The sequence below is a fragment of the Pogona vitticeps genome, chromosome 8 (assembly GCF_051106095.1).
Source record: "Pogona vitticeps strain Pit_001003342236 chromosome 8, PviZW2.1, whole genome shotgun sequence".
NCBI lineage: Eukaryota > Metazoa > Chordata > Lepidosauria > Squamata > Agamidae > Pogona > Pogona vitticeps.
The window spans coordinates 2,773,219-2,798,649 of NC_135790.1; the positions used below are offsets into that span (position 1 = coordinate 2,773,219).

General features: G+C 49.0%; 1 protein-coding gene and 1 long non-coding RNA gene across 4 annotated transcripts in view; one reads left to right on the top strand and one right to left on the bottom strand.

Annotated features, from left to right (window-relative positions):
* FAM178B (family with sequence similarity 178 member B) overlaps positions 1-25,431 on the bottom strand; it is a 153,582-nt gene that overhangs the window by 108,645 nt on the left and 19,506 nt on the right. For all 3 annotated transcript variants that reach the window (XM_072979195.2, XM_072979194.2, XM_072979192.2), the window contains exons 8-9: positions 17,649-17,754; positions 10,389-10,470 (exon numbers count right to left, since the gene is read on the bottom strand). In XM_072979195.2, the coding sequence (XP_072835296.2) occupies positions 10,389-10,470; positions 17,649-17,754 (188 nt within the window). The remainder of the gene's footprint in view (positions 1-10,388; positions 10,471-17,648; positions 17,755-25,431) is intronic.
* LOC144584161 (uncharacterized) lies at positions 2,954-8,432 on the top strand. Its single transcript, XR_013538255.1, has 3 exons — positions 2,954-5,388; positions 5,584-5,631; positions 7,834-8,432. It is a non-coding gene; the product is annotated as an uncharacterized LOC144584161 (long non-coding RNA).

A 25,431-nucleotide genomic window follows, 5' to 3' on the forward strand; every position in this document is an offset into this window, starting at 1 on the left:
AGGGAAGGAGACACAGAACCACCTGGCAGGGAAACTAATGAAGGATGGTCTCCCTGCCTCTCTCCAGTGCAGCTCCCTTGCAAAGCCGGCGAACCATTATATCAGGGACGGGCTTGAAGCTCTTTTCGGTTGTGGGGGATTTAGGGGGAGACCTGGAGATAAGACACGGAGCAAATCTGCAACACAGCTTTCAGCTGGTTCACTGTTGGGGGTGTGCGTTCTTTCTTCTCAAGGGAATCTTAGCTCGGGGAGAGACTATCTGAGCATAGAAAAGGCCATCCTCAGCGCCTCATCTGGCTGCAATAACTTAGATTCCTGCAGGGAAGCCTTGATAGCTCACGTTATTACAGTCGCAGCTTGCAGTGAATAACGCCGGGCTGATGTTATCGCCTCCAAGCTAGAGCCACCTTCCATGACTTCCAACAGGATTGGGGATTTTTTAAGAAGAATAGCAACACTTTAGTAATGTTCTTATTTCGGTAGCAAGGGTCGCCTCTTGAGTGCTGTGCCACGGCCGCGGCCGCTCATTATTGAACCCTGCAGAAAGCTATAATCTCCCCGTTCCATACTTTACTTATTCACCTGGTCCTTTGTTTGTAGTGGGGAAAAAAAAACACCACTTGTTCTTTGGGGCAAAAATAAAGGATGAAAAAGAAAAAGAAGAAAAACTGGTCTATAATAGGCTATCAGAAGGGAGAGGCATGGGCTGGAGCGCCAGGGGCCTGGAGAGGAGCCAGCTGAGATAATCCAGAGTGTGTGTGTGCCTGATGGGTTTACATGCCCTATCATCTCTCCAGTCTCCCTGGAGCCGTGATCTTTTAAAGGGGCACTATGACAGTTAAGAAAAGGGATGTGGTGGCTCTGCGGGTTAAACCGCAGAAGCCTCTGTGCTGCAAGGTCAGGCAGTCATAAGATCGAATCCACGTGACTGAGTGAGCTCCCATCGCTTGTCCCAGCTCCTGCCCACCTAGCCGTTTGAAAGCATGTAAAAATGTGAGTAGATAAATAGGTACCACCTTGGTGGGAAGGTCACGGCGTTCCGTGTCTAGTTGCGCCGGCCACGTGACCCTGGAAACTGTCTATGGATAAGTGCTGGCTCTACGGCTTGGAAACGGGGATGAGCACTGCACCCTAGAGTCGGACACGACTGGACTCAATGTCAAGGGGAACCTTTACCTTTATTACAGTTAAGACGGTTCCCCTTCCAAAATGGCTACGGCAAGAAAAAGCAATACACTTTCCCAGGCCCATCCTTATGGAGCTTTTCTCCTCCGCTGAAAGAGGCCAGGCTTTGGCGGAACAAAAGCCCAGAAGTAGAAAATCTGGGATGATGCATCCCCTGGATGTGCTGCCCCTGACATGACGTCTCAGAATTGCCTAAAGCCTTTGTGTCCGCATGCAACCTAGCCCGCTCTCCACATGGGTGGTTCTGAGCCGAAGCTGCCTGGCTGGATCTAATAGCTTCCCCAGCTGGGCTCAGCCATTACTTTCCAAATGTTTCTTGCCAGTGTTCCTCGTTCTGCGCAAGACGGATCGCCCCACGGTGAAGCTTATGGAAGCCAGAAAAGCCGAGCCTGGTAAACATGCTCCCTCTTCCCTATGCGCAGAAGGAAAAAGCTGCTTTCCTGAAACCAGCAGGGAAGGAAGAGAGTGCCTTCTCTTTCTGATAAAGCCATTAAATAAGCCCAATGCCTCTTAGCTGCTTTTGCATCTGCTGGGCGAAACCGTGCACGCAGGGCCTGCCCACACACTCCTCACCAGAGGATGCAACTTCATTTTGGAACAGGAGGCTTCTAGGCCTGTTGCCTACAAGAACAGCTTCAAATCTGACTTGGAAGGACGGCCAGGGACCATGCCCACTTTTTTTCCAGTGGGGCTCACACAGGACAACGTCCCTGGTGCTTCCAGGGATCACAAAAAAAATCTGGAAGCAGCACAGAGGCAAGTTGGAGGCTTCATGTCATCTGTGAGTGAAAAGCAGCAATTTTGCTCTTCTTGTTTTCTGCAGTTCTCATTCTTCAAATGGTCTGAAAATGAAGCAGGTCCCCCTGGGGTGCAAACATCCAGGAAGAGCCTCTCCCTTCAACTCCACCCTGAAAGATCTCACAATTCATGCCGGCCATCCGGACAGCGCCAGGCCTACACACAATAAGGATTTGTCCTGATCCCCAGTCCTCACCCTTCCTCCCCCTTCCCTGCGCCTCCCCCAACACATCTAAGCCTCTGACCTTGTCCACTCTTCTCCCAAACCCATTCATATTCTTTGCTTTACTGCCTCCCTCGTGCTGATTCATGCCAGATGTTCTCTTTCCTCTGCTGAGCAGCAAGCAGCCTGACCATTTCCTCCTCCTGTTTCCCTGGATCTGGCTTGCCGATCCCTCTTCCCTCCTGCATGCCAGAAAGTGTGCACTCTACTGCTGACTTCAGAGTGCTGAGCCCCCACACAAAACCAGTGTTTACATATGCGCTGGAGACTTAGGGTCAACTAGACATTAGAGATGGCCCATCTTTAGAAGAGGAAATTCCTTAAATGCTGAAAGCATCAGATTGTCAAAACACAAGCTCTTCACACACACACACCTCCCAGACTATTTTGGTAATTGGGTATAACAATTGGATATAACGCAGCAGCAGCATTTACAGCTGCAGCATCCAAAGTCAAGGATCAAGGAGGAAAAAGACGGGTTACTTACCTGTAACTATGGTTCTTCAAGTGGTCATTCTGTGAATTCACACATAAAGGGTTAATCAGCGCCAGCGATGATCCTCTCGGAACGTTCTAGAGCTTAATAAAAAGAAACAAAGTTGTAGGACACTCATATCGCGCATGCTCCTCCCACCCCCTCCTCAGTTCCATTTATCCGCCACCAGAACAGCCACTTAGGGTGAAAAATGTAAGGATTTAATACAATCAGTGACGGATAGTGGGGAGGCAGGGTGGGCATGTGTGAATTCACAGAATGACCACTTGAAGAACCATAGTTACAGGTAAGTAACCCGTCTTTCTTCATCGTGGTCTTCTGTGAATACACACATAAAGGGTGATTAGCTAGCTGACTCACCGGATGGAGGGAAGTCACTGGAGAACAGAAGATAACACCGCCCTCCCGAAGGACGCCTCTTTCCGAGCCCTCAGATCCAGTCTGTAATGGGTAATGAATGTCGAGGCGTTAGACCATGTGGCAGTCCGGCAGATATCAGGAACGTCGATGCCACGTAACAGAGCTGTGGACGAGGCTACTGCCCTTGTAGAGTGAGCTCTAAGTCCTTCGGGAGGATCCTTGTGTAACAGTTCATAAGTTAGCAAAATAGTGGATACAAGCCACCTCGATAAGGAAGACGGTGACGCTGGTAACCCTTTTTTAGCGCCAAAATAACACAGAAAAAGTTTATTGGACAAGCGGAATTGCTTTGTTCTTGAAACGTAAAAGGCAAGGGCCCTCCTGACGTCTAGCATATGAAGCATGCGCTCCGTGTCATTAGTAGGATTTGAAAATAAAGTGGGCAAAATAAGAGGCTGATTCAGATGGAAATCAGAAACTACTTTGGGTAGAAAGGATAAATCAGTATGGAGCACCACCTTCTCTTTGAAAAACTGCAGAAAAGGTTGGTCAGCTCTGAGAGCTGCTAATTCACTGACCCTACGGGCCGAGGTGATGGCTACCAAAAAGAGGGACTTGAGGGACAAGAACTTTAGGTCACACGTAGCCATAGGTTCAAAGGGGGGCTTCATAAGGGCGTGTAACACTAACTGTAAAGACCACTGCGGCATAGGTGACTTGATTGGAGGTCGAAGATTTGTCAAACCCTTCAAAAAGTTTTTAACAGTCGGGTGTGAGAAAAGTCTAGAGGCCGACGAACCTGGCGGCTGAAAGGAAACAATAGCCGCCACATAAACCTTTAACGTAGAAACAGAGAGGCCAAAATCGAAAAGATAACGCAGAAACTGCAACAGTGTAGATAAAGTGACCGGGTACGAGATCAGTCCTTTAGAATCTGTAAATTTCAAAAAACTTTGCCACTTATATCTATACAGCCTTGTGGTAGACGGCTTCTTAGACATAGCTAAAACCTCTTTGATCTGCGGGAGATCCTCCACGCAGTCAGTTGTAGAGTGTCCAGATCTGGGTGGAATATGTTGCCGGCATCCTGCGTCAAAAGCTGCGGAAGAAGAGGCAGCCTGACAACATCGGTGGACATTCTCATTAACAGGTGGAACCACGGCTGCCGAGGCCAAAAGGGCGCTATTAGAATCGCCTCTACCGTCTCGGATCGAATTTTCAGCAAGGTCCTCTGTATCAAGGGAAACGGCGGGAACAGATACAGTAGACCTATTGTCCAACTTATCATAAAAGCATCCCCTGAGGACCCGATGCCTGTCCCCGCTCTGGAAGCATAACGGGGGCATTTCCTGTTGTGGTAGGTGGCAAAGACGTCCATGATCGGGGTGCCCCAGCGGTGACACAGGGACTGAAAAGTCTTGTCGTCGAGCTGCCATTCGTGCGTTTGTGCGGTGCGACGACTCAGCTCGTCCGCTACTGTATTGTCCTCTGTCGCGATATGCACCGCTACCGGAAAAACATGATGCCTGTAGCACCATTCCCATAGCATCACGGTCAACAGGAGGAGAGACTTCGAACGTGTGCCGCCTTGTTTGTTCACATAGTACATGGCCGTGGTGTTGTCTGTGACTATCTGGACACCACGGCCCTGTACCAGAGGTAAAAACGCCTTGAGAGCCTTGACAATGGCAAGAATTTCTAAGTGATTGATGTGAAGCACCTTCTCGTCCACCGTCCAAAGAGCATGGATCTCGTGTTGACCACAGTGCGCCCCCCAGCCCACGGGACTCGCATCTGTGGTAACTTGTGACGTCAGCTGAAGTTGACGAAATGGTCTGCCTATTTTCAGATTCGGGGAGTGAGTCCACCACTGGAGCTGCGACACCAGCTCCGGAGTGACAGGTAGTCTCTTGTGCTGATGATCTAACTCTGTGTTGAATAGAGAGAGAAACCAAACTTGCAGGGATCTGAGCTTCAGCCGAGCGTGGGCCAGGCCTGGTGTTGTTGATGCCATGAGCCCTAGGAGGTGTTGGGCATGCCTCGCTGTTACGCTCGCACCTGGCCGAAACTTTTCTACCGCTTTGCGTATTTTTCTTATTCTTTCCGCTGGTAGGAAGATGCGCCCCTTGATTGCATCTATCTTGGCTCCAATGTAGTGGACTGACCGAGATGGAGTCAGATGAGATTTTTTTAGGTTGACCGAGAGGCCCAGATGACTTAGAACATGAAGGACGTATTTTTTGTCTTGTAGGGCACGACGGCGGGATGGAGAGACCACTAACCAATCGTCTATGTACGGAAACACCTGGACGCCGTTCAGACGAAGGTAAGCCGCCACTGGAGCCATACATTTCGTGAAAGTCCTGGGGGCTGTGGCTAAACCAAACGGAAGGGCGAGAAATTGGTAAATGACCCCTTGGAAGATGAACCTGAGATATCTGCGGTGGGAAGGGTGGACTGTAATATGAAAATAGGCGTCCTTCAAGTCGATGACCAAGAACCAATTGCCCTTTTTTAACAGGTGGATTATCGTCTCCAGAGTGACCATCCGGAATTTCCGCGTTGACAGGTAAGTATTTAGCTTTCTTAAGTCCAAAATTGGTCGAATGCCTTTGTCTTTTTTGGGTACGGCAAAATACCTTGAATAAAAGCCGTTTTTTATGTCCCGTAGCGGTACCCTTTGTATGGCCTGCTTCTGTAGAAGAGAACGAACTTCTTCCTCTAGGGCAGGATCGGATGATGTAGAGCGAACCTGCCCTAGAGGAGGATATTCGATAAACTCCAGATGATATCCGCATTGTACGATGCTTAGAACCCAAGAGTCTCTTGTAATAACGGACCAATTTTTGAGGTAAGGTGATAGCCTTGTCAGATGATGCGTAGGGACCAAGCTGATCGGGTCAAAGGTACTGTTTTGGTTTTTTGGTAAGCTGCTTGAATCCCTGGCGACGTTGAGAATGCTGGGGACGGTAAGTATTGGAAGAAGAAGCAGCGTTGGACGATCTAGGCTGAGATTGCGTCTTGAACTGCTTGAATTGGGAGCTCTGAACATACTGGTTGTAAGGCTTTTTCCACTGGTATCTGTTATATTTCGGTTGGGGCTGAATATAATAAGACTTAGCAGTCTTCTTCGCCTTATGGAGCTCCTCAAGATGAGAATCGGTTTTTTCGCTGAAAAGACCGGAGGCATCAAACGGCAAGTTTTCTATCTTTGCTTTGACATCATCAAGAATATTGGCCGCTCTTAACCAAGCATGGCGTCGAAGAGTGACCGCAGACATTAAGATCCTAGCAGCCGCTTCAACAGAATGGCGGGTAGCTATACGAAGGTGTTTTGAGACCGTTTGCGCTTCCTCATATGTATTCAGAAAGCCTTGTCTGACATCCTCAGGTATCATACGAAGCCCCGGCAAGACCTTCAGCAATAACTGTTTTTGGTATGCCCCAAAGGCAGTCTGATAGTTGGCCACTCTAAGGATAAAAGCGATGAGAGAATAAATTTTTCTACCTAGTATCTCCATCTTCTTCCCCTCCTTGTTCGTGGGAGTGACATGCGATTTTCCGGATGGTCTGGTACAGCTTGTCTCCACGATCAAGGAGTTTGGTATTGGATGCTTAAGCAAGAATTTAGCATCGTCCCCAGAGACACGATAAAGGTTTTCTGTACGCCTAGACAAGGAAGGCGTCGTAGAAGGCTGATTCCAGAAGTCCTTAATAATGTTAGTCAAAACAGAAAGGTATGCAAGGTTGGGGGGTGGTGATCTCTCGCTAGTAATATCACCAAAAATAAGATCCTCCTCTGGAGGAGCCGGAGTATCCATCTGCAACTTGAGAACTTTAGCAAGCCTTGCCAACATCTGAGAGTACGAGGAGAAGTCCTCTGATGGTGAAGCAGCATGAGGATCTCCCGTGTCAGATTCAACAACATCGCCCATGGGTAAATCCTCCTTACCCTCCGAAGGAGGTGGGTCTTCTGCCGACTCAGAAAAACTGTCCGAAAAGGGAGCATTCTCGTCCGATGAGGGGGGGTGCCCTCTCTTGTGAGGTCTAGTCTCCGGGCTCGATGCAGCCGCAACAGGCTGCTGAGCAAGCTTGGAAGAGGTAAGTGATGACGTCGGTGCCGAAAATCCCTTAGGTTGGTCACCAAGCTGGACAGGTCTCGGGTCGTCGACGTCGAAACGGTGACGGCACCGCTGCCTCTTTGGTGGGGGCGAAGGCGAAGAGGAGGAAGAGGCATAGATATGCTTCGCCTTCCATCGGCGTCGACGTCTGTCTTGCGAGGTCGAAGACGAGGAGGAGGTGTACCTCCTGTGGCGGCGGCGGCGGTGCTTCCTCGACACAGGGGAAGACGAGGAAGAATCCTCTGACGAAGATCGATATCGGCGCCGGGAGCGACGATGCAGCGACCGATGTCGGTGCTTGGAAAGGTGCTTGGTTTTGCGAGACTTCTTCCTCGGCGGCGATGCCGGCCTCGATTGTACAGAGGAAGAGGAATGAGCTGAGGACGCCCGCCCGATGGATTCAGGGCTATTGGGCAAAGACACCAAGCTCGCGGTTGCAGTGACGAGCTGATTCGGTGTAGGGGATGCAATCCCCGAGACAAGAGGCAGCTCAGATTGTCTTGGAGGTAGAGAAGCCGGTACCTCCGACAAAACGTCCATGTCCCGTGAAGGTTCCTCTAAGGAAGAGGGGGGGAGGGAGGCAGAGGCTGATGGTAGTTCCTCTATAGCTGCCAGGTCCTTAGCCGATCTCTTTTTTGCTTGTTTTGCAGGTTTGGCCGCTGCGGATTTAGAAGCGGACGATCCCTTAGAGGAAGTCGGCTTCTTAGGAGGTTTGTCCGTTGATTTTTTAGGAGCCTTGGCAGGAGGTGGTTGAGCCAGGCTAGTAGAAGCAGATGACATAGTAGTAAGAGCAGGAAGCTCCATGGGGGACGGCTCAGAAGAGGCCAACGCAGCGCTCCAGAGGTGGAATTTCAGGCGCTGCTGGCGCGCGCGTAGGGCCGGCTTAGTAAAAGCCCTACAATGCCTGCAATCTTGGGGCGAATGGGTCTCCCCGAGACAAAAAAGGCACTTATCGTGGTGGCCCTGAAACGGGAGCTTTCGATCACAACTTATGCACCTGCTGAACGGACCGGAGGGGGACATAAGCCGCAGGGGAGCCAAACGGCCGCAAACGGGAACTGTTGGTTTAGGCGGGAAAAATCCGAAATCACCGAAACACAGGGGAAAACAGTGCCAAAGTCCAGAAACACGCCAAGTCAGGGCAGGAGAGAGTAGCGTAGTCGAAATAGCCTTGCAGAAGTCCAAAAAAGCCGAAAGAATCCAAAAAGTGTAGAATATTAGGAGCTCTAGCCGAAAGAACCAGTTCGCACGGCGGAGAAATGGAACTGAGGAGGGGGTGGGAGGAGCATGCGCGATATGAGTGTCCTACAACTTTGTTTCTTTTTATTAAGCTCTAGAACGTTCCGAGAGGATCATCGCTGGCGCTGATTAACCCTTTATGTGTGTATTCACAGAAGACCACGATGAAGAATGACAAGCTATCTGCAAAATACAGTTTGAGCCTAATGTTCCTGCTTCACCCATGTCAGAAAGGAAGTCCCTTCCAGTCGTGCAATTTCTCCCCTGATTAAATATCACTGGGAAATGGATGGGTGGAGCCTGAGAGAAAAGGAGGCGGGGATGACCTCAGAAATAAGCCTGAGGGGGGAAAAGGAAAGCTGGGGTGAAAGAGAAGAGGGCCGTGTCCTGCCAGGAGCTGTGTGAGTGAGGAAGGCTGAAGTCCACCTGTTGCAAGGATCAGCAGATAGAAACCACAGGGCCAAACCAGTCCTGCCTCTGCTGCAGGGGAAGGCCATGCATGCAGGGACGTGAACAGTTGCTCCAGTCGTGGTTTGTATTAGGTGCAGAGATTCTGCAAATTGTAGTTCACAAATGTTTTCCATCTCTGGGGTCAGAAGTGTCTGGTTATGAAGTCCCTGGCAGGGTGGATGTCTGCTGGGGGTGGTGGTGGTGTCCTGCTCTGCAAGAATCCATTTACAGCCTGAGCCGTCATGCAACAGAGCCCACCTCCTCCAAGGAAAAGGTTTTGCAATATTAAATGTCTGACTCCTTAAAAGCTGGCACTGAACACTTTGTCATCTCTTCCATCTTTCCCATTCACCCCCCATTCACACACACACACACACACACACACACACACACACACACACACCGTCAGCACTGACAACTGCACAACATCAAAATCTCAGGTATTTAGAACCTCGTTGGGCGCCTGCTGTTTTTCCCCCCACCTTGATTCTTCTCCTCTTTGTTTGTGGCACCACAGTTAATTGCCCAGATGAAGAGGAGGAGGAGGAGGAAGCAAACAAAATATTAAGATTCCCTCATCTCTGGTGCCAGCTTAGATATCTCTTTCTGTTTGAAGTCTCTCCCCCTCAAAGCTCAAAGCTTAGAAAGAAGAAGTGCAGGGTGTAAATGAGATGCTCACTCAAGTAAGCAAATTCCATAGAAACAACACACAAACACAGAACATCTAAAGCTCTCTTAGACACGTGTGGTTGCCAATGGGCACCAAAAAGCCAACTCACAATGCCCTGCAAGGTCAGCTTTCCGGTGCATAAACTCTTGCACAATATTCTCCTCCACCCCTAAATGCTTCCAGCCTTAAGTAGCCCAGGTGTTCTTGGACTACAACGCCCAGAAAGCCTGGCCAGGCCAGCTAGTGGTGCAGGCTTCTGGGAATTGCAGTCCAAGAACATCTGGGGCCCCAAGGTCGGGAACCATGGATCTCTATCACACTGACTCTCATGGTCAGTAAGTTGCAGAAGAAGCCCTGATCCACTGGTACGCAAAAGTGTGAGGCTGTCCTTAAGAGCCTGCAAAAACTGGAACAGCATAAACCTAGAGACGTGAAAAATCGGTTTGTCTCCATTCTGCTGCATTTCTTTAAAACCCACTGTCCTCTTTTCACAAGGAGTCTCAGGAGGGGTGGAAATGAGAAGACTGCAAAAACTGCCAAATCTAATTGTATTTTTTCCTATTCCTGGGTAAAATAAAAGATGCCGCCTACGACGATCAGGAGCTTCTGTGCTCCCTTTTTTTGCAATCTTCACTCTTTCCAATGCAAGTTACAACTTTATCTTCCTAGGGCATGGGAACTTTATCTCTTTTGGCCTACAGCTCCCAGAATCCTTCAGCCAGTCAGTGAGCTGGCTGGGGCATTCTGGGAACAGTGGGCCAAAAAAAGAAAGAAAGAAAGAAAGAAAGAGGACGATTTCCCAGCTCTGCTTCTTCCGAATACCTTTCCACGTGCACACATACTGACCCGGTGAAGTGAGCTGATGAACGCTGATTTCCCAGAGGGCTTGGAAAGCATCTGCCGAAATATCCGGGCTCAGAGACATCAGCTGTAAATGAAACAGAACAATGCCATCAGCACCAAAGGACACCAGTGGCTTGGAAAAGTGACTGGTTTTGGGCTACCGCTCGGAGGATCCGACAGGGAGCACAGCCGAGGAACTGCAGCCCAGGAAAAGAAAAGGAATTGCTGGCTGCCTATGCAACCAGCCGGCTGGGAGGAAAAGTCAGAATACAGCTCAAGCAGGCAGGGTTCGGGAACTGCGTTTTCTGCAGCCCTTTCCCTCCTGAACGGACACCACAGTCCTATAGAAACAGAAAAACTAGCTTTTGAAAAAGAGCAGAGGGAGCTGCCCCAGGGAGACAGTTCCCGTCCTCCCTTCTCCGATCAAGCGCCCTGCCAAGGCACAGATGGGCGCTTCAACACACAAGATGAGCCAGGCGAAGGCCAGCACACCTGGGACACACGGCCCTTGGGGCACCCCAGTTTAGAGGCCATGGATATGAAAAGTGAATCTACCAGGGAGCCTTCTGGAAATGAATGGCAACACCTCCTGGCCCTATTCATGCCCTCCTTTCCTACCCATCCCCCCCTTTTTTTGGGAAAGCAGAGACTTTCTTTTCACTCCGACACATTCTGTTCCTTTTTCTTCCCCTGGGTGGGGACTTATTCCCAGTCCTCAGGACTGGGCGAGGCGGTTCCATGTGCCCCCAGACGCCACCATTTCTAGTAGCAGCTCTGAGCATGCGATTTCCGGATCAGCGCATGGATGCTGCTCTTCCTCATGCAGCCGTGCAGCGCCTGCTCCACTTCGACAGGGCTTGCACAGAACCTCCCCAAGAACATGGTGCAGGCTAGACCTGTCGCCCTTACAAGCATGCGCAGGAACCAGGACCCTCTTCCCACCCTGCGCCTCCATCTTTTTCCTAGATCTCCACCACGAGGAGGAGATGAGAAAGTCCCCATTTAAAGGCTACCTTTCCCAGTTATCTCCCAGCTAGAATGGAGGCTCCCTCCAGGAGGGTAGGAACTGCCCTCCAGGGGTGGGCCTGGTGTCATTCCCTAGATGTTGCTGGGCTCCCGCTCCCTGCGTTCCTCGTAGTCCAGCAACATCTGGAGGGGCACACAGTTGTGGCCTTAAAAGGGAACTTTTCCAAGCGGTGGCTGAGAGAATGAAGGAGCATGGACATCGCCTGATCCTGTTTGAGACTGTAAAAGGCCTTCTCCTCCTCCTCCGCCCACCCCGGCATCTTTTGATTTCAGCTAAGTTCGGCCTTACTGACCTCTCGTTTATCTACCTCCTGACTCTCTACCTGGGGGTCTTTATTTTTTTCCAACCTGTAAGTGTCAAAACACCATTTAAACTTGGGCTGCCTAGCCTCAGGGGGTCTCCTTTCCCCATCGCCTTCTCTCGCTCATCCTTGCGCCACAGTTTCTCACTGCTGGGATGAAACACATCTGGCTGAGCTCATTAGACCCACTTAATGGTGCTTTTCTAGTGGGCCTGCTGTGCGGCCGCCAGCACAGCTTTAACCCTGCAATTTAGTACTTGGGTGCCTCTTTCTTTGCGGCTGAAACTATTAGGCGCCTCCATTTCAACACTCTGCAAAGGGGAAGATGGAGAGAAGCACCAGATTTTTTGGGGTGTGTGTGTCCCCTGCCTTTATGCCCCGTTATATGGAGTGGGTGTGTGTGTGTCTTGGAGCAGCAGCAGCCGTTCCAGAGACCCTCCCCCTCCCCCTCTTAGCACTGAAGTGGCCAAACCCTCAGCAGCACAGATCCAGGTAGGCTGTCAACTCGGTTGATGAATGGGTAAGACAAGGGTGGTATACAGGCAGCACACTTTGCTTCATTAAAATAACTTTCTGAAAATTGCAAATTTAATTGCACGGTTAATCTTGCTTTTGAGCAAAGTTTTGTTTTTATTTTGTGCAACATTATTGGGAGGCTGCCCTGAACCCCATTTTAGGCAAGCTGCAAATATTGATTATATTCTTCTTTTCTTTTCTTCAGTAACCCAATGCCCTGCCTGGCCCTTCCACACACACACCCAACCTGACACCCCAAACCATGAAAAAGTGAGTGGGCAAACCTACGGATTCATATACCCCCTTTTCGACACTGCTTGCACCACGCAAAAGTGAGCTGTCAGCTGCCTTTTGTCAAAACTCCCCTACCCAACCTCAGGCCTCCCTGACGGGTGCCATCCATCGACCTGAGCAGCAAAATGCTCTCGTGCGCAGTGGTTCACCTCTTGAGTCATTAAAGTTTAATAGTCTCAATCCAAGGAACAGCGGGGGAATTTTTTTTCCTGCCTGGAGCTGTGTAGGTGAAACAAGCCTATTGTTGCTACCCCTTCTGGATTAAGATGTATGAACCCACAAGCGACCATATAAATTACTCCTACGCACGGAACTTAAAAAGCTCCTTGCCCACCAAATGTATTACAGGAATTATTACTTCTAACTGCAAGAAGCGGAATATGAGAAAGAAAGGCACCGGTAGTGTCTCAGAGCTCAGCCAAATACTGAGGAAACGCACGTGGTACAGCTCTCTCAGATCTGTATATACTGTATATATATATATATATTACCTCCAAGGGCATGGGGGTTATTTGTTCAAGGCCAGCCTTCTGTGTCACAACCCCCCTGCACGTGTCAAGCTCAATTTCTCTTCCAGGGTTGTTACATACAAAGATGGTGTTTATTTTTGTCAGGGTGGGGGTAGGGAGGCATTTTTGGTTTTGCATGAGTACTTTTGGATGCTTCCAGGGGCAGGCTTGTCAACAGAACGAGAGAGTCAAAACAAATGGCGAGTCAGCCTTTCGTGATGTTTATTGTGGCTCCCAGACTGTGGAACTCCCCACCACTGGAGGTTCAGGCTGGCCCCCTCTTTGTTGTCCTTCCGCAAGCAGGCAAAGACCTTTCTCTCCAGGCAGGCTTTCCCTGAGTGGGTTTTTTAAAATGGATTGTCGTGCCTTGTTGATTTTGAATGTGTCTGTAACATTGCTTCGGTTTACCGTTTTTTAGTGTGGCAATTGTTTGATATTTCAAAGTATTTGTATGCTCACTGTTGTTACCTTTAAATAGTGTTGTTGTTTTTAATGAGGTAAGTGACCTTAGGCCTTTCTTAAGGAGGAAGGTGGGGTAAAAATATTTAAATAAATAAAAAATAAATATACTTTCACCTCCAGCTGAAACAGACCCTCTCAAGGAAGTGGCACCATAACTTCAAAGGGTAATTGACTAAAGTAATTGACCTGCCCAGGCCAGAATGTTTATCCAAGTCTATGACCCATTGTGGCTCTTCCAATTATTGACTTTTTTTGTAACTTACTAGGGTTAAAAACAGAACTGACATTTTCTGAACTGCAGTTCACTCACAGGATGATTATTATCATTATGATTATTTCACTCTCTCTCCCCTGAGAAGCCAGAAACAGTGTGCATATAAACCTGCCGTTTGACTATCATACTGTATGCCTCTGTGCAAACAAAAGAATTGCTCGTTCAAGACCAAATGCTCCTCAAATATATAGTGCCTGGGAAAATCCGTTTCTCTCATGGTTGCTTTGAGGATGGCAGCGAAGTTCAGAGGGAAGCCGGAGGAGGTGGGGGGGGGCAAACGGTGGCTCAGTCCCTGCTACGCAGACAGTGCTGGGGCTTCAGCCTTGCAGATCCTGCCTGCACGAGACCCCCTTTCTCCCCTCAGGATCCTGGGAATTGCAATCAAAACAATGGGATCTTTCCCTAGGCTCTGGCCAAGGTGGTGAATGGTTTAAAAAAAAAAAACAACTTCAAACATGCAGGAAAAAGAGGGGGATGGAAGGCTGGACCGGGAAAGTCAAAAAGAAATACATGGCCGGAAGTGAAGGCTGATGTTCACCGGGGATGGGTGGGTGGGTGTTATTTCCTCCACGCAACCGTTTCGCATGCCTCAGCATCCCACGCTGATAGGGGAGCAGCCCTCTTGCGTGGAGCGTGGCCACCACTTCCCAGGGATGCTGGAAGACATGGCAGCTTGCCAAATGGGCGGAGAGGGGAAGGAAGCCTGTCCTGTAAAAGCACATCATTATATAGTACCAGGCAGGATACAAGCCGGGAAGGAAAAGGGAGGTGTTGCAAGCTTTCTACTTATTTTTAAAAAGGCACTCTCTAGCCAGGCAGAACATTGGAGGGCAGCCAGGGGTTCGTGAGTGGGCAGCAGGGTTTAAGGAGCAATGACCGGGCAGAGAGACTATAGATATATATAATAAATGGACAGCACAGTAGTTAAGGTCTACTGAGTTTCCCCTGTGGTGTTGCCTCCTGGAGAGGGACTGGATTCGATGATCCAGCTCTGCAGCTCTAAGAGGATGATGATGATGATGAAAAGGGAAACTCTTAAGAAGGGTGAACCCCTTCCTAACTAGGAAGAGTAAGAGTATTTCAATTTCATTTTTAGTTTAGGGGGGGAAGAAAGAGAACAAAGAGGGGAAAAACAGAGAGTTAGAAGGACCTTATTAATGGCCTCTACCGGGAGGGTGGAGATGGTTTGTCTCCTTTTCTCAAAACGACAGAAGATACGTTTCTTTATCATAAGTATCTGTGAAATGAACAGATTCAGGACAGATAAAAAAGAGTCTTTTCCCTTCCATGGAACCTGCAGAACTCACTGACACAAGATGACAAGATGATGGCTCCCTGCTTGCCTAGAGAAGCTTTCAAAGAGGATTAGAAAGTTATGGGGGAGAAGAGCCTTCCTCAATGGTGACCGATGTGTTACTTGTTTGTTAGGTATTTATCCTCTTGTATATTCCCTTCCAAGAGGCAAATCGAGAAGGCCACAGGGATAGCAAGCTGATCTCGCTTTCTGCTTCTGAGTTGGAGACAGAAGCTGGAGGGAGCCGGTGGGGCTGGTACCACCTCTAACACTGAAAATAGTCAGCCTTTCATCCAGTACATCACTCAGGTTCTCTTCACTTTAGTCTAACCCAGTGAAATAGGTCAGGCCACGAGAGGTCCAGTCCACCATGTTCATTTCATGGCCTCCTTGGGATGAAAACATGGATTGATCTCCTCTCTCCCCCATTCCCAACACACTTAACCACTCCATGCTAAATGGAGCCTCCAAGCTCAGAGGAAGTCTACCCTCTCAGTACTGGCCACCGTGGGGCACACAGAACAAGCCAAGGGCTCTTGCCCTCAAGGCTTGCATGCGGCATTCGTAGAAAATCTGGCTACTAGCCATGGCTGGAAAGAGAAGGCTGGTGTAAACCCATTCTGTGGCTAGACACAACACAACTCTCCTGCTGGTCCTGTTGTTGGATGTGGGATCTCCCCCAGAGCTTGGAAAAGTTATTTATTTCCAAGGGAACACTCTCAGGATCCTTCCTCCTTGCATGGGAAGGAAATCGAACTCTGGGTGATGGCAGATATATAAAACCAGGGCTGTCACTGTTTTAAGAGAGCTCTCCCAGATAAGCTTATCTGCTTTCGGTTTTGCAATGCAGGCAGGCGAAGCACGGAAAGAACACACTCTGGCACAGGGAGGAAGTGTTTAAAAGAGGTTTCAAAAAAAGGGGAGGGAACCATCTGGAGGACTGGGGGGGGGAGACTTCTCAGTGATGTCACCCATATTAGTCAATCTGCAAATAAAATAATAATAAAAAAACAGCCTTCTCCCCCACCCCCCCAAAAATATTTGCATTTCTTTGCATGGCCTCCATCCTGGAGAGAAAGGGGGTAGGCTTTGAACACAGCACGGGGAGCTTCAAAACAGCCTCCCAGCTCTTAAGAGATGCACCAGCCTTCTCCGCCTCTGTTACTGTTCATCAAATTTGCAAAAGAGAAAACAGCAGGGAAGTGGTAAGAGCTGGTTTAGGATGACAGCCTGCCTCAGTACATGACGTGCTCTCCATATCTCAAAGGTTTTGTCACCTGTGTGTGCATTTGTTTGTTTGTTTGTCTGTCTGTTTGTTTGTCCACCAACCCTCTCCATCCCCATAGGAGATCCGAGGCGGCTCACAACTAAAGCTATAAAACAGACAACATGCTTTAAAAATACTATACTGTATAAATATATTTAAAAAGTAGCAAAACAATTTCAACCTATTTTAAAAAGTGTTTTGAAATCTCTCGAGTTTAAGAGAGGAAGCATTCGTGAGATGACTTACTGCTGCAAGGCCTGCTTGAAGAGGAAGGTCTTTGGCAGACGACAGAAGGACAAGAGAGGCGGGGCCACCTGGCTTCTTGGGTCAGAGCACTGCCAGCCTGGGAGCCACCACCGAGAAGGCCCCGTCTCGCGTCCTCACCAAGCCCGCTTGGGAAGGTGAAGAAACCGAGAGGAGGGCCTCCTCAGAAGACCTTAAAAGCCGAGAAGGCTCACAAGGGGCGATACGATCCTTCAAACAGCCTGGTCCTTAAGGGTTCTTAGGTGATTTTAAGCACTTAATGATTAAACAGCAAACAGAAACGGTGCAGGTGAAGCTTTCTGCTCATGTTACATGAACAGAGCTGGAAAATATTCCCCCCCTAAATTTCTGTTTCTTGCGCAGCTGAAGAAATCACGGATGGGGGAGAACACCGGCCATTCTACGTGACAGCAGTAAAAACGCCCGCATGGCTCTCCTCGTGCTATGCCACGTTTCTGGCTGGAGCGCCAGAAGCCAGAAAGGGACAACCACGAGACCGACCCGTTTGCACTTTGGACAATAGCTAGGGAGGACGGCCTCCCACGGGCCACGCTGGCTATGGGGTATATGGAATTCCTGCCCAAGAAGGAACTTCCCCAAGCACAGGTGCAGTTGGGGCAAGCTGAAAGAGAGAGAGACAGTCAGTGGGTTGGCCCCACTGGCAGCAACAGGCCTTCTTCCTCACTCCGTGTCGAAGTGCTTGGCAGGAGCAGAATCTTCTCCTTCCCTGGCATGCACAACCCACCCCATCCTTTGCGCCAGCAAATCTGCTTTCGTAGAACAAGGGAGAGGCTGTTCTCCAAAAGCGAAGGGCTTGCGCAAGTGACCAAACAGGCTTCTTAAAACTCAGTGATTAACCTTTCAGTGGATTAATCACACCAACTGATTAGTGCCCACAGAGCCGAGGGGTGCCGACATGCAAAGGAGGAAAGAGTCCCCCCCCCACTTGTGAGCCCAGGGGGTGGTTGACCAATGCCACTTCCCGGCTCATGCTCTGTGTACGGTTGCCACCTAGTGGTGAGTCCTGCGACCTGCAAGCAAGTAACGCGGCTTACCTGGAAGAGCCAAGACAGGACGGGGCGAGGGCAGCAGAAGGAGCCACAATAGAGGGTACGAAGGAAGCCATCCTGGAGGAGCTTCACCTGGCGGGCAAACTGGGAGCTGCAGACACAAACGCAAAGGTGATTTAAGTATTGGGGTGTGTATGATATGGTTACACCATCCCTGCAACCGGCCAAGACTCTAATGAGCACACCGTGTAGGTTCCGACCTGCAAAGCAGGGTTTGGATCTCAGTCCAGCTGCATCAGACAATGACTGTGCAGAAGACGTGTGTATAGAGGTGATTGTGAAGTACAAAAAAAGAAAGGATGCATGGAAGCAGAGACCGGCAAAGCTACATAAACCTTCTAAATACAATAGGGGTGTGGAAATCTGGCCCTCCAGATGTGTGTTTCCAGAAGCCCCAGCTGATGTGCCCTTTGGTGAGGGATTACAGAAGGTATGCCCCAAACAACTGGAGGGCCAAATGTTCCCTGAACGTACATCCAACTCCAGACAGTACGGACAAAACTGATCTGCACACCCGCAGAGCAAGGTGAACGAGGTCAGAGTTGGACCCTGATGAGACAGAAGATGGGGAAATAGGCGGGGAGGAGGGGAGAGGGTGGCAAGCTACTGCAGCACTTTAAAGACTCACCATCTTATTTCGATGTGAGCTTTTGTGAATCAACATCCTCTTTCTCAAAGGTAAAGGTTCCCCTTGACATTTAGTCCAGTCGTGTCCGACTCTAGGGGGTGGTGCTCATCCCCGTCTCTGAGCTGTAGAGCCAGCGTTTGTCCAAAGACAGTTTCTGTGGTCACATGGCCAGCATGACTAGACACTGAACGCTGTTACCTTCCCACCGAGGTGGTACCTATTTATCTACTTGCATTTGCATGCTTTCAAACTGCTGGGACAAAGCGATGGGAGCTCACTCTGTCGCGTTGATTCGACCTTGCAGCACAGAGGCTTCAAGACAGAAGTGCAAATACAGGTCTTGCCTACTTAGACGTATCTCCATGATCAGGCCAGGATACAAGGAGCAGTGAAGCAGAATAACATCCTCTTTGTGCACTCCTTGGGAGGTAGCTTTTGGGCAACCTTAGCTGTTCCCAGTTGAGAGCAGAACCATGAGATCAAACGTGTCTTTGACCCAATCCCGCAAGGGAAAAGTTATCTCCCTAAGTAGAAAGATGTGAGTCATTTCATCGAAAGGCCCTTCCCATTGAGAGGGTGGGCAGGTCTGGAAACAGCCTTCTTCCGCGGTTTCACCTCTTCACTTTCTAAATTACACAATGAAACGGGAACTTGGAAAAGTTTCTTTTTTGATGATCATGGCCATGGAGATGGGAGAGTTCTAGGAGTGGTAATGCAATGAATAAATAAATAAAAAGGCAACTGGCGACGGGACTTAAGGGAGCTGGAGCTCAAACACCATCTCCCGATCAACAAAAGGGCCCTTTCTCCTCCTAGTCACAAGCTGTGGAGGGCTTTGACAGCCCGACGCATTGAACCAAGCTTGGATTTAGACTTGGAAAGGGCAGGGCTGAAAACAGGCCCATCACGGTACAATCCTCACACCCAAACCCACATGAAACTTGCTTAAAAAAAACATCATTTAAAAACTGGCTGGCCTAGGTTGCCAGACAGTCATTATTCGCTGCAGCCAGACAATTCAGCTTTCTTATATCCTCCACCATGAAGGCTAGGAAGCACATCGTTCTTCTATCTTAACGCTTAATCAAGGGCCTTTTTCAATAGGCCTTTTTCTCTCTCCGACAGAATTTGGCTGCTGGGGTTCTTCAAAGGGCCCCTTCGTTTGGCATCCTCCACCCCTCTCAAAGTTTGAACTGCCTTGGCTGAGAGTGTCTTGCAAGGACAGCTTTGCGCTAAGATGGAAACACATGTATGACAGACCAGCCTCTTTGCCTCTGGCCCCACCGCCTACCATTGAACTGTAGTCCCCCCCCCCAGAGCATGTCTTAATTTGGCCCTTGGGCTGGAAGGAGTTCCCCATCTTTTACAAGAAGCCTCCCCGTCTGGCAGCAGAGGGTGGGAGGGACCGTTGGAAGCAATCTGTCGGTTCCAGGCCACATCATCCCTAGTGCTACCTCTCTGGGTTGTTGGTGAGTAGAACTCCAGGCCTGAGTGGCCATCCAATAAAACTCCCGTCGTGTAGGTCTCTGGCTGCAGAGCCAGAGGTTGGGAATGCGATTCCCCACTGGACCTCCTTGACAGGGGCTGGACTGGATGACCCACAGGGTACCCTCCAGCTTTGCAGTTCTCTGATGATGATGATGATGATGATGATGAAAATGTCAAGAGGTTTTGCTCACTTGTCAGAGGACCCTGTTGTTCTGTGCAGAGCAACAGGAAGGGGGGGGGGAAGAAACCCCTTGGACTTCAGTGAAAACCTTTCCTTTGGGGGTGGTATTATTATTATTATGATTATAATTATTATGATTATTATGATTATTATGATTTTGCTAAAGCAGATCCATGAGGCTCTCTGTTTAGCTCTCCTGATGCTGAAGGATGCATCTGCCTCAATTAGGTTATAGGTAAACAAAATATAAAAGCAGCAGAGCCGTAGAAATAGTAAGCCCAGGACTTCTTCAGAGCATTCATTATTTCTGCACAAGCTGTGTAAGTGAAAATAAAAGATGCAGGGAGAAGTCCTGGGCATGAAAGAGAAAACGCAATTTAGAAAGACGCCCAGCAGCCCTGCTGAAAGCAACTGTTTTTCAAATAAACCTTTCTTGAGCACTTCATGCCCCATATATATATATATATTTTTTCTGGGGCAAAATATATTTAAGCTGCTCAGAACATAATGATCCGACAGTTCCCCCCCCTGGGCTGTGCGGCTGTCACTCTGCTCCTTGGCTGCAGTTTGGGCAATCTGACGAATTTCTCCTCAGTGGGACGGGTTGCAGATTTGGAAGAGAAATGAGCTCCCGGGTTCTGCCTTTAGGTCAACATCCACTGGAGCGCCCAGATCAAAGCAAGTGGATCGTTTACTCTATTCCGCTTCAATCAGATCTCAGCTGGAATCCTGAGTCCAATTCTGGGTGCCACCGTTTAAGGAGAATATCAACAAAATGGAAAGATGTCAAGAGGAGGCCAATCCAGAGAGCAAATGGTCTGGGAAACAGCCGTACAAGGAACAGGGGAGGGAGGGAGGCCTGTTTAGCCTGGGAAAAGAGACGTTCTTCTTCGTTCAAGAGGTGGAAGGACAAACCCCAGTGAGAGATCCGAGGGGCCGCCCCATGGAAGATTGCCTTTGGTTGTTCCAGAGGCAAGGACCCAAACCGGTGGATTCAAAGCTCAGAAAAGCTGGAGGAACGGTCTGGACATCAAAAAGGAAGTTCTGACAATAAGAGGTGTTTGACCATGGAACCGACACTCTCAAAGAGCTCCCATCTCTTTGCTGGAGATTTTTAAGCCAGGGCGGGATGAGCATCTGTCAGAGATGCATTAGGTGTCCCGCAGGGAGCAGGGGTTCGGCAAGGTCACCTTTAGGACATGGTGCAGGTCAATAATTCCACGACTCTTTGAGCGCAGTCACACTATCGAAATAAATCTGGTGAGGGGTCGGGATTTTTGAACTAGGTTCAAAGTCATGTGGTTTTGAGGTCATCGGCATGTGCATCCTCATCGGCGTGTGCACCCCCGTTTTTAAACTGTGTTGTATATGGGCTGAAGGGGTACGTGGGCTTTGAGAATCATGGCATTTGAGGCTTTCTCCTGCATCCAGCTGGCTGCCTCTCACGGCCACTAGCCACGGCTGCTAAGGAATTATTATTATTATTATTATTATTATTATTATTATTATTATTATTATTATTATTATTATTATTATTATTATTATTATTATTATTATTATTATTATTATTATTATTATTATTATTATTATTATTATTGTGGTTGTGGTTGTGGTTGTGGTTGTGGTTGTTTCTTGCAATCTGAAATAGTGTTGCAACAGAATGACAGATGGGAGGAAAATGAAAATGGGGCTGAAACTGACTAGGTTTGTGACATACCTGGGTGAGGTTGAAACTGACCAAACATTTTGACTAGATCTGTACTTCTAGATTTGCAAAGGAAGGACACACACACCCATACACACAGAGAGTGTGGAGAAGGAGAAGGAGCACGGAAGGCACACCCGGAAGTAGCAACCCAGAGAGACACAATTTACACCAACAGAAGTGTTCATGTATTGCCAAACGATGCAGAATAAAGCAATTTGACATCAAGGTTAAAATAAACAACCCTCTGGCAGAAAAGTAAAATACCCTACTTCAAATACCCGATTCAAATATGTTGTTTCCTCTAGTGTAACCATGCTCTCTCTCTGAAATCAGAAATGTGCCCGACGGGCTGTTCAGAGCTTAGCTCTGAGAAGAAAACAGCACCATGGCACTGGAAGTGATGAAGAGCAATTCCAGACTCTCAAAATATCGCATCTATTCTCAACCAAAGAGAGTCGCTCCTTGGATGGGGTCAGCCAGCTGCAACCTTGCATTTCATGGCCCAAAGGGAGATGAACGGATCCCCTGAACAGGGTCTCCTTGTGCTCCACTTCCTGCCCGGCTGCCGGCTTCTCAGTCGGCGGAGTGGCTCATCCCGGATTCTTGCTGCAGGGGATTCATTCATGCTGTCTTTCTTCAAGGGCCACCATCCAGCCTGAGCCAGGCTGCCTTGTCGCGCTGCCTGCCTGGCTCCCATCCGGCCCCTGGTTCCAGGCCCTTAGGGGGAAACGAGGTTGGATCCAGACAGATATGGGATTGATGAAGTGCAGACTGGCCTTGTATCATTGGAAACCAAGGAGTCTTTGTCCGATAATGAAGAGGGTCACTTAAATATAGGCCAGGTCAGAAAACAAATGCGGCGGTTGAGTCCCCAAGGAACGATCTATTCAAGGCCAACAGCACCAAAAGAGGTGGAAATTTTATTTGAAGGAAATGCAATTTCAGAAAGCAAAACTCTGGACAACCACTTGAGGTTGAGGGAAGCGATGGCAAAGTGGGGCATGCTGGGAAAAGCATGGTGCTCAGGAGAATAAGCAATAGTCCATTGGATTCAAGGTTTTGTCTTCCAGTTGCCCTCCGTTCCTCACAGGCCCTTATTAGGATGTCCAGATAAGGTCCTCCTCCAAACAGTGCCTTCTCCCCACTTCTTGCTTCCCCCCCCCTTTTCTTCTTCTTCTTCTCCAGATCCTCATGTTGGCAAGACTCACAACAGAAGGTCCTGCAGGTCCGTAACAACTGTGGCAACAGGTAGATCACTACCTTAGGAACAGAAAAACCTCTGACGTTCCTCCAGGAACGTGTGCGTCCTAAGGCCCACAACATCAACCTATCTCTTTTACCTCAACATCAACGTACAGTATCTTTTTATTTCTTGTGTTTCTACCCCAGCTTTCTCCCCAGCGAGTTCCAATGGGCTCAGATGCTTTTCCAACTTCCCATTTTGTTCTCAAAACAATCTTGTAATCAAGGAAAGGATTGGAAAGGAAAGGAAGACCTATTTTTTTATGCAAGACATTTATAGTCCCTGCTGTCTCCACCAGGCTGTTTCCCCCCCCACACCACTTGGAAAAGTGGCTTCTTTAGATCGCAACTCACAAAAACCCTCGGCCAGCATCACCTGAGAATCCGGCAGTCCTCTTCTCAAAAAGGAACCAAGCTATGATGGATTGTTGCTGTTGTTTTTGTTCTGCTACCTGTAGGAGAGTGAGCTGCCTGTTGTCACCTGGTGAACTTCCCAATTAAGTGGAGGTTCCCACTTGGGACTCCCCAGTTCAAATCCAACCGTCAGCCCACCTCTCCCTTCCTACCCATCCTGCTACAGTCATGAAGCCTAAACTTTTGCCACTGAACTCCTTGTTTCTTCTTCCTCTATCTCTGCTTCCTTCTGTCCTCCCCCCCCCCCATCACCTCCCCTGTTTCCCACAACTTGGTGGGGCAAGAATCCATTCTCTCTGCTTTGCAAAGCCCTCCTGGGGCTCTCTAATGCAAACAACAAAACAGCCCAGATAACCTTAGAAATCAGAACCACCACCTTACTGTGCAAGGAACTGTAGTCAGCATTGTTGTTGCTGCTGCTGCTACGTGGACTTATATACCTCCCCATAGTGCTAAACACCGTCTGGGCAGTTTGCAACTTGATTATGCAAGGAAGTCTTGCTTAATTCTATGAAGAGCAGGGAAAAGGTTTTGTGGTTCTTTTCTGGACTAAAATTCCAGGAATCTCCCAGCAAAGTGGAAATCAGAGTCCAGAAAGGAACAGAACAGCTGGAGAGCTTGGTGATTAAGGTACAGCTGGGATCCAGTTCCCTACTGTGCCTCCCTGAAAGCGGCTGGACTCACTTGATCTTTAAGGTCCTTGCCAGCTCTGCAGCTCTAAGAGGGTGATGAACAGCTTTGGTCGTTGTAGGTTTTTTGGGCTGTTTGGCCGCGTTCTGGAGGTTTCTCTTCCTAACTTTTTGCCCATGTCTGCGGCCGGCATCTCCAGAGGACAGGAGTTAGAACTCTGAACAACTTCGTTTATAATTACGAGCCATTGAGTCAATTCAGAGTTTTAGCGACTCCCACCTTGGGGACTGTCAGATGTTTCTCCATCTTTCGAGAAGGATTATTCAGGCAAAGGGGCGAGTGTTTCCTCGCCTTGCTGTTGCGGACAGAAGCAAAGTCAGCGCCCGGTAGATGGTCCCGATCTGATAAACAGGGTCCCCTTGAAGCTGCAAAAGCCTCCTCCATCCTCTGGCTCTACCGTCTTCCCCTTGTGTAACATCCATTCCTGCAACAGCATCCTCTCCTCCAAGGAAAGAAGATGAGGCGGGCTAGTGACTGTCAGGAACTGGTGCAGCCCACTGGCTTAAGCGCTTTCTCCCTGCCCTGATTGGTTGGAGCCCAGCAAAGCTGTGGGTTCATTGTTATTCCAAAGCGGTCTCCACCACCCTCCTGCGAAGCTTGGCACTCGGGTTGCCATTTATCACAGGGATGGGGCACATGACAGGTAACCTACTTTCCCCGGCACTGCAAGAATATTCACAAGGTTCTGCCGTGTGCTGCCAACGCCCATGCAAATGAGGAGCACCCCAGCCAAGCACAGGGGTGAAAATGCAACTGTCAGGGCTCTGGCTATGGTCAGGCCAGCGCTTGGTCTCAAGAACTGCCAGATAGCTCAGGGGTTTAAGGCACCCGGCTGTGGAGCCAGAGGTTGGAGGTTCGATTCCCCATTTGGGCCTCCTTGACAGGAGCTGGACTGGATGATCTAGAGGGTCCCTTCCAGCTCTGCCGTTCTAAGATGGTGATGATCATCTAAGATTTCTGCTTAACCACTTCCCTCTTCTTCTTAGGATCCTTAACAGGCGCTTTCGATACTGACGTTGAATCCGGCGTCGAAGATTTCTTTGACTTCGACAGCTTCAATGAGGCCCTGGAGGAACGCACATTTGCAAATGACCCTACTACCTTCACGTGGGCTGAAGAGGCAAGCTGTTCTCAAAAAGCGGGTTGCCTCTTCAGCGCATGGGCAAGAAACCCTCGCCCTTCAAAAATCAACCCCTACATTTTAGTCCTTCAACATCTCCCTCTTCTTTTTATCATGGTTGGTCAAGTTACCTGAAAGTGGACAAGGAACTCCGGGTTATCCTTCACCCCTAGTTTAATAATCAAGGTATTGTGGCTTAGCTTCTCCGTAGGAAAAAGAAGCGTCAAAAAAATAAAACCAAATTAAACCTTCCACCGTATTATTCTTAAACTAGAAGTGTGAATCTGCATTCCACTC